At 48.3% G+C, this 9,398-nt stretch overlaps 1 protein-coding gene across 1 annotated transcript in view; it reads right to left on the reverse strand.

The window, feature by feature from the left end:
• Nucleotides 1-3,454: 3,454 nt before the first annotated feature.
• Nucleotides 3,455-9,398, reverse strand: part of LOC308164031 (phospholipid phosphatase-related protein type 3-like) — a gene marked incomplete at both ends in the record, with an annotated part of 7,031 nt that continues 1,087 nt past the window's right edge. The window contains 5 exons of the mRNA XM_080538196.1: nt 3,455-4,216; nt 4,342-5,169; nt 6,797-6,970; nt 8,113-8,170; nt 8,982-9,177. Of these exons, the coding sequence (XP_080394322.1) occupies nt 3,455-4,216; nt 4,342-5,169; nt 6,797-6,970; nt 8,113-8,170; nt 8,982-9,177 (2,018 nt within the window). The remainder of the gene's footprint in view (nt 4,217-4,341; nt 5,170-6,796; nt 6,971-8,112; nt 8,171-8,981; nt 9,178-9,398) is intronic.

The following is a 9,398-nucleotide window of genomic DNA, read 5'->3' on the forward strand; positions in this document are numbered from 1 at the left end:
ATTTCACTGATGACATGAGCTCATTTGAAGTGAGATGAATCTGAGGCTGGCTTCAGAAGAGTGAGGAGCAGCAGTGTTCTAATTGCTTGTTAGGATGATGTCGCCAGGGTGGAGGATTTAGAATGGATTAACAGCGTGACATATATTTTTTACAAATTTCACAGTGGATTATTGGCTGATTTGAGTGTGTGAGTGTGTGTGTGTGTGTGTGTGTGTTTGAAAGAGAGAGAGAGAACATTATTCCTCACAGTAGGTTCCCTTCAGACTTAGTAGCGTTATATTAAACTACAGTTTGTCGATATTTCTACATCTGATTACACATATGGAGAGACAGAAGGGAGGAAGGGACACATATGACACATACTGTATGTGGAGCACACACACTCACGCATGCACACACACACACACACTCACGCATGCACACACACACACACACTCACGCACGCACGTGCACTCACGCACGCACGTGCACTCACGCACGCACGTGCACACACACACACGCACATGCACACACACACGCGCACACGCCCACAGCTCCAGACCCAATTAGTCTGGTCTGATAACTGTGTGTGACTATAGTGTGCATTGGGAAGCCTGCGGGGTATTCTTAGGCAAGTACAGTCTTACTCATGCGGAGTGAGGACACAGCCACATTAAGCCAGTCATCCTCAAACATCCCTATCTGTGTGTGTGTGTGCGCATGAAGGCGTGTGGGCAAGGGGTAACTCACTCATGCTCAAACCCCATCTACTATAGCATCTATACCCCATGAGAGAGAGAACAGGAGAGGGACAGGAGTAGACACAGGTGTTACTAGGGAGCATGAGGGAAGGAGAGAGAGAGAGACAGAGAGACAGAGAGAGAAAGACCTGCCCTCCTTTCTCCCCTCTGAGTTTGAGTCATGGCCTGGCTTGGCTGAATGACCTCAGGCCCTAACACACCATCTGCATTCCCACTGCCCGCAGCCTCACAAGTCACATAGCTCAGCGCTCTGGAGCATCACACGCACGCACGCACGCACACACACACACACACACACAAATACATGCACACACACATTAACACACACACACACACACACACACACACACACACACACACACACACACACACACATACACATAAACACACACATGCCCACACAAAAACACACAGGTTTTAGTCGATGGTAATGCAGCAATATCAATCTCTCCTTCCCTTTCAGTGAGATGGTGGGGTCGTCAGGGACTGACTCAAAGAATTCATTACAGAAATCTGATATGCAGCCATGGCATAGGAGAATATGCAGCAATGTGTGCGTGCGCGTGTGTGTGTGTGTGGGTGTGTGTGTGTGTGTGTGAGAGACACACCCTTCAATCAATATAGCAGACCAGTGTGTTTGTTCTAGTGGAGGGAGGAATCGAAGGACAGGTTCATTTAGATACATGAAATGAGGAATGGTATCAAACCTGTGAGTTTGGTACCATTCCTCATTTCATTCCAAGCATTACAATGTAATGTCCTCCGATTTCTACATCCACCAGCCTCCCCTGGTCTGATTCATCTATTGGACTGCTGGTGTTAGATGTTGTATCATTTAACTTGAACTGAAATTAGGAATTGTTTCTTTATTCAATGTTTATATCAATCGTTACACATAACCACAGTTAGAAAACATCAGTCCGTAAAAAAGGACTATGAAATAATATTAATTATATTAAGCATAAGTCTTTTTACAGGTCCTAATTAAAATAGAATTAAGACAAAATTAAGACAGCACTGAAAAATGCAGCATTTCTGTCTGTTAAAGGTAATATGCAGGTTCATACAGTAAAAACACACTGAGGAACACCCACACACTCATACACCCACACACCCACACACACCCACACCCACACACACACCCACACACCCACCCACACACACACACCCACACCCACACACACACACACACACACACACACACACACATGCAGCACCCACAGACAAGCAACAATATTTAGGCTAACAGTTCGATATGAAAAGAGAACATCCACTATAACTCATTCCCATACTAGTCAACAACCCATCCCCAACAAGTCTTTACAAAATTGAGAACATGTTTGACATGGTGCAGCGATGAAGATCCCAACTCACATTTCAGGTGCGTGTCCTGATGTGTTTGTTTTACACATAGTGGAGGTTCCATTGAAACAAGGTCAAAGAACGTGATGATGTATGCTCCTGATGTCATTGCATCTCCACTGGTCGTTTCCAATAACAACTGTAAAAGAAACTGAATTCATGAGGAAAAATATTAAAAAACCCATACAATTATTGCATATGACTTTATACAAAAACATAGGCTGGCCTTGTAGCTCTCAGCCAACATATCCTCATCACATACCCTGGTACTGGTGTGTCCCGATTGGCTGTTTATTAGTCCAATAGTGTGCTCTGATAGATAGGACAAGCGTTAGGGGACAGGAATAGGGTTGTATTGTGGTTTGATAAACACACTAATCTTCTTGGTTCTGGTGCAGTCTCAGAGGCAGGTTTTATCACAGACTGTGTGTGCGCGATGCCAACCTCCCCCCTCGAGTCTCTCCCCTGTCTCCCCCATTGTTTACAGTAGTAATCCACTCAAAGATGTTCATGCAGAGACGTCCAACTCTGTACCATCCTCCACTCCCTTTTCCTCCTTTTTCTTCTTAGAGCAGTATTTCCAAAATGGCGGGTGGGTATGAGACTGGTTTGTTCTGGGGTCTTGGCTCAGCTAGGAGCATTGGTTTGGTTGGTTCAGTGAGTTTGAAGAGAATGCCAATCGTTTCTGATGGGTCAGTGCTTGGGGAACCTTCTGGCTTAGAGAATAGCAGCAAACTGAGAGTGCTGGTTGTAAGAGCTGCAAAAAGAGCTGGTAAAATAGCTAGTAAGAGAGCGCTAGGAAAACAGCTAGGAAAATAGCTAGTAAAAGAGCTAGTAAAAGAGTAAATAAAAGAGCTAGTATTGCCTTTAGTTTTTATTCCCTTTAAGTAGAGATCAAAGTCTTTAGTTGGTCAGTCTGTCAGCATGCTCTGGAGATAGAAGAAACATAGTCCTGTAAACATTGTCCTATGATAGAAACATCGTCCTATGATAGAAACATCGTCCTATGATAGTCCTGAAACCAGTCGTTTCATAAAGTCTCCTCCTCCCAGACAGTTCTCCCATCTCTCTTCTTCACAAATAGTACTGAAGTCTTTCGTTTTTTTGGACCCCATCCCTCCTCTTTTCCCAGCGAATCAGGCTTCTGGAGACTGGAAACTGGAAACTAGAAAGTACAATGCTTACCCCCTACTATACTGTAAGAAAGCCCTCCACATATCCTGTGTGCTGCTATAACCCCTGTATGTCGCCTCATAACTTCCTCTACCACTGCCGGCTTCATTCTTACTCCTATAACCATCTCTCACTCTTCTGAGTCTACCCCACATGTCATCTTTGACTGTACGTGGCGTTATAACCTCCTCTCGCTTTGTAGGGTCTTGTAGTAGTGTTCCTGCTCTGCGTGGCTGTGGGCGGAGACAGAGGGCCGGCGGGGGAGGGTGGAGGAACGCGACAGAGGGTGGGAGTGACTGTCCATCAGCAGGTCTGGGTGAGGAGGGGGAGGGAGGGGAGAGCAAAATGGGTGAGGCGGAGGAGGGAGGTGGGAGGAGTTGGGGTGAGGTGGGGGAGGCAGGGGAGAGGAGGAGGGGTGGGGAGGGGGAGGCAGGGGGGAGTGGCCCAGTTGAGGTGGGGGAGGGAGGAGGGGGGAGGAGGAGGGGTGAGGCGGGGGAGGAAGCTGGTAGCAGTCGGTGTCACTGGGAGAGGAGGAGGAGCAGAGGGAGTCCGTTTTGACCGGGAGAGTCCGGTAGTCCCGATATTCCCGGGCGCTGATGTTGTCTTGACGTTGCAGAGACCCTCGCTGAGGTTCTTCCAAGCTCATGGTGTTCCCACCCATCATGCTCCCGCTCACGGTGTTCCTCCATTCCCAGGGCTTCCCGTTATTGGCTGACACACGGACCACCGGATGGTGAGGGGCGTGAGCGTCTATGGTGACGACGCTCCCGGTGATGCTCCCAGGGTTGCTCCCAGTGCAGCTGTCCCGGTCCGAGGGGATCCGGTAGTATGGCGACTCAGAGCCGTTGGAAGACCCGCCCCCACAGGAAGAGGCGGTCTCTGAAGTCTTGGCGGAGGAAGTGGCTGGTAGGAGCCCTGCCTGCTTGGACATGGCAATCACCTACAGAGGAAAATTAAATAAAAAACAACTTTATAGAAAGTATGAAATATAATAAATATCTCAATGCACTTAATACACTCAAATCTAATGTCATAATAATCTTAAAATCCTGTTCCTCTGCCTACCTGCATCACTCGTGGTTGATTGGGCGGCTGGTTAGGCACGCGGGGGGTCGTCACGGCGATAGGCCCCGGCCCTCCCTCTCTAACCCCTCCTCCCTCAGCAGTGAGGGACAGCCATTTGGCACGTGTCACAGCGCTCTTGGGCGAGACTGGCGGGGGACGCAGCGCCTCCTCAGGGATGTGAACCAATGGGGGGGCCACAGCCCTCGGCCCGCCCGGGGTCGGTGTGGCCACGCTCCTGTTGGCCTGCACCGTAGGGTAAAGGGAGGAGGGCATCCCCATCTCTTCCTCAGCCCCTCCTCTCCCCTCCTCTCCTCCCTCTCCTCCCCCTGCTCCATCCACCTCCTCTGCGGCACCGCGGATCTCCAGCGACCGCTGCTTCCACTCCGACACCAGCTGACGGGACCTCTGGGGGTCAAAGGGCACGTGGAAGGTCATGTGGCGCTGGGAGCCGGATGGCTCCATCTCTGAGGGCGAGGCGGGGCTGTTGCCGTTGGCCACGCGGGGCAAGGTGTTGCTGAAGGTTACCATGGTTTCCTTCCCCATGGGGCCACGTGGCGCCAGCAGCTCCACGTCGGCGCTGGCACGCTTCAGAGACGCCAGAGAGGCCTTCTCCCTGCGGACCTTCCCACGGCCCCCCGTCCCCAGCCCGCCCCCTCCCAGCTCCTCACGGCTCTCTGAGGCCCTGGGGGTCTTCCTATACAGGGAGTCATGGCCGCGCTGGGTTAACACGCGCAGGGGGTCTGGCTTCAGCTGGGCGGGCGGGGGTCTGGAGGGCTGGCTGGGGGAGTCCTCCTCTGACGACCTAAAGTTACCCACCGCGTAGAGAGCCTGGGGGGGGGATTGGGGGGGGCGGCATAGAGAGAGAGGGGAGAAGAGCAAGAAGGTTGGGGGTGAAACGGGGGAAGGAGGAGAGAGGAACAGCATGTTGAAGAAGTAAAATGTCAGTGAATAAACGCAGGGGATTGAGCATATAAGCAGTGTTACATGGAGTTTTCCTTTACAGCTTCACATGCTTTTTAAAAAAAAAATCCATTTTCAACCACAGTTAACATATCGGGTGTGCAGATACGGTCATTATTGAAAAAAGATGTATTTTCTAAATCTCTTTGAAAACGGCTGTTTCCTAGTGCTAGTGGTGCAGATTGAACTCCATAAATAGATGGATGTTTCTCTTTCTTCTTCGTCTGAGGTCGAAACCATTAATCACTTCTTTTCAATTTGTCCTTTAAGAACTTCTCCTTATAATGAGCGGAGGAGACTGGGGGACCCAGCGAGAGGCGAAGAAATTAGGCGAGAGAAAGGAGAGTGAGGGAGGCAGGCATGAAAATGGCAAAGACAGGTTTTCTAGAAAAGCACTGTGAAAAAATTAATCCTAAGAAATCTTAACGGAATGTTAATTCTTTTTATCTCTCTAATAGAAAAGGATATAGATATCCTCTCTCACACAATCTCACACATTCACTCTCTCTCACACATTAAAAATGATTTATTTATGTCCACATAAATACAAAGTGCATTAAGGACACAAACACTAACAGTGCAATCAGTTCATTGGGAGTCATTCATTTACGTGTGTGACTGTACAGCAACCATCGTACACATACGATATTAACACAGAGGATGTTTTTCAAATGTGGGTTAACAGATACAATAGCATTACTGTAAAACGATATCTTCTAAGGGCACAAAAAGCAACGCCGTCTCCATATTGAGTGGCTACCGATAATAGCAGATATAGAGCAATACCTTGCTAACTGTTTAGCCTTTCTCTTGGAGATGTGGGCCATCTGAAGGCCCCTAACCACCAGCTTGTGAACATGACCCAGGCTGCCAAAAATGAAAACTAAAAGTTGACACTTGTAGCCTAGTTGTGAGATGTTCAGCTTGAGCTGCTGATATTTCAGCAACTTGGTTAAAAAGGCTTCCTCCAGGCTGTGGTCGAAGGTACAGCCAACCTCTAGAATTAACACCTCTCTACTACTCTCATTAACCACCACAACGTCAGGGGTGTTGGCTGAGATGTTACGGAACACCTCTGAATCATTATCACACAGGCCAAACATGCTGGGATTAACAGTACAGTGCTTGTACAGTGATGCAGAGGACCCAAAGGTAGAGCCGATATATTTTGTTATCAAGTCCACAATTATGTTGTGCCTACATGTAAAGCCCTTTGTAAGCATGGCAACCATTTAGGATGAGTGATCTGCACATGGCCATGGTGTATACAGTGATACACACACACACACACACACACAGACACACACATACACACACACACACACACACACACAGACGCACAAACACACAGACACACACACACACACACACACACACAAAGACACAAACAAGCACGCACACAGACACACACAAGGGCTAAGGAAGAGAACTGAAGGTGGGTACACAGGGAGTACAAGGCCTTTCTAGCTTCCCTGGAACACACACACACACTCACCAGGTAGACTCCGATACCTGCTCCTATGACGTATCCCACATAGACGTCTATGGGGTGGCTGCGGTGCTGGGTGATCTGGGTCAGACCAGCCAGTGCAGCTGCCATGCTGAAGCCAAACACCAACAAGGGCTTCAACAGCTTGGTACTGCTGCTGAAACTGGCGTTGAAATACATCTGAGGACAAAGACAGAGGCTGGAGTTAGCTCAATAACACTGACAAAGACAGAGAGAGATGGAAGAGAGAGAGAGAGAGAGAGAGAGAGAGAGAGAGAGAGAGAGAGAGAGAGAGAGAGAGAGAGAGAGAGAGAGAGAGAGAGAGAGAGAGAGAGAGAGAGAGAGAGAGAGAGAGAGAGAGACACACACACACTACCAACTAGAGTTTAGGGTAACAGCATGCATTTACTCCTACAACCCAAACAGCTGTTTCCCTCCTCCCCTCTCCTCCTCCTCTCCTCCCATCATCTCCTGCGCCCACAAACACACAACAGTAAGGAGTCAGGACACAGCTTGGTAATGAGCAGACAGTGGGGTCAGTGAGCCGTGTCATTACATGCCCAGCAGCAGCAGCAGCAGAAGCAGCAGCAGAAGCAGCAGCTAGCCTAGCGCCTCAGGGCTAACTAGCACATAGACGTGGAGGATAGCAAGTTATTCCTCTACTGTACTACTGTAGTCACCAACTGAGAGGTGCATGTTGGGTAATGGAGTTTACCAGGCTCTGCTCCTCAGGTTGTCTCCTGCTTGAAATGACACTCGCTCAGCTAGCTATCGGGCTGAAGACATGTTATATGAGGGCAGGGAATATGCTGCATTCAAGCGCTTCTTGGAAATAGGTGACAGCAGCTGGTGAAACCGGGAAGTCGCCAACCGACAGACCGTTTTTATTCATAAAAATCGACATAAATTACAGCGTTGTTGAAAATCAATGACACACTCGTTAGTCAAGCCAAAACATTGCAATGCAGTGGATTCGGTGAGTAATCACCACTTCTACCTAGTTAGTGTAAAGTAGTGGGATTACTCAGTGAATCCACTGCATTGCAATGTTTTGGCTTGACTAGAGAGTGTGTCATTGATTTTCAATAACATTGACATTTATGAAAAAAAATCAGAATAAAAGTCTTTTGACTGGTTGGCGACGTGTTCCCAGCTTCACCGGCTGCTGTCTCATGTGTCATGATGTGTTCAGCTGATGCGGTCAGCTCACATCTACCCTGACTCCAGCCCTCTGTCCTGAACTAGATCACATCAAAATGTATCTCACCACTTAAAAAGACATGGACAGACGCATTACAAGCAGGACACAGAAAGGTGCTTACGGAGATATAGACAGCGGCGAAGCCAGAGAGCGTTGCGTGCTGGGAGGGAAACGTCTTCCTGACAGGAGGAATAAAGAAAGAGAAGGGCTGGTGTTTATACAGTCGCTCTGGGTGATGTTAACAAGCCAAGTAGGAGTAGAAGGAGAAGAAGGTTCAACCTTTGTCATTGCACAGTGTACAACGAAATGTATTTTATGCTCTAGGCAAGGGGTCAGAGCCATAGTAGGAGACCCTGGAGCAATTAGGGGTTCAGTGCCCCGCTCAAGGAAACTTCGATCCGGGGTTTGAACCGCCGAGCTGCCGACCTTGCGATCATTAGACGCCGGCTCTACCATGGTCTATGAGCTCTGTGAATGTGTGTCATGTTAACAGTACTGACATTATATATGTATATATGCGTTATATGTGTGTCTACCCGAGAGTTATATGAACTAGTCTATTTTGGTAATCGTTGTTTGTTTGTTAGTTGGTTGGTTAAGTGAGTATACTGTTTGTGAATTCTACATCAAATGTATTCATCTGCTAGTGTGAGTGAGAGTCAAGGACTCTCTATATGTGTGTCTTTGAAGTGTATTTTAATAAGCACAAATTGGATAAGACGTGGTGGTGGGTGGGTTGTGTGTGTGTGTGTGTGTGTGTGTGTATGTGGTCGGACTCATTTAGATACAAATGATGAATATTAACTTTACAGAGAGCAGAACTGATCATCAGTTTAGAACAACGATGTCTGTGCATCTGTTTCACTTCCATAATCATGTAGCAATTGTGTGTGAGTCAATCATGTATGTCTGTGTGTGTGAGTGTGTGTGTGTGCATGTGTGTGTGTGTCTGTCTATGTGTCTATATGTCTATGTGTGTGCGTGCCTCACCTAGCTGACATGATGGCATACAGGTCTTTCCCAAGGCAGATGTCCTGGGTGATGTAAGCGCTTTGGTCACATGACACTCCAGGGGCCGTGTAATTGGGCTGACAGACGGTGAGGAAGAAAGGGGCGTGGTAACCGGTAGCCAACTGGATCACATCTGTCACCAGGGCGGTCGCCAAGAGACCAAACACATGAACACCTAGAGCCAGAGAGTAGGAGTACAGCAGAGGGAACGAGAGAGAGAAAGAGAAGAGATGAGAGCTAGTCACTTGCAACCAGACACACACACACACACACACACACACACACACACACACACACACATTTCCATTGCCCCATTACACCATCTGTGACCATTTCACAGTCCTTGAAAGAGGCTTTCACTGATTAAACAAGTTCTAGACAGGCCCTCCGCTACCA

The sequence above is a fragment of the Nansenia antarctica genome, assembly GCF_963989245.1.
Source record: "Nansenia antarctica genome assembly, chromosome: 1".
NCBI classification, from domain to species: Eukaryota; Metazoa; Chordata; class Actinopteri; order Argentiniformes; family Microstomatidae; genus Nansenia; species Nansenia antarctica.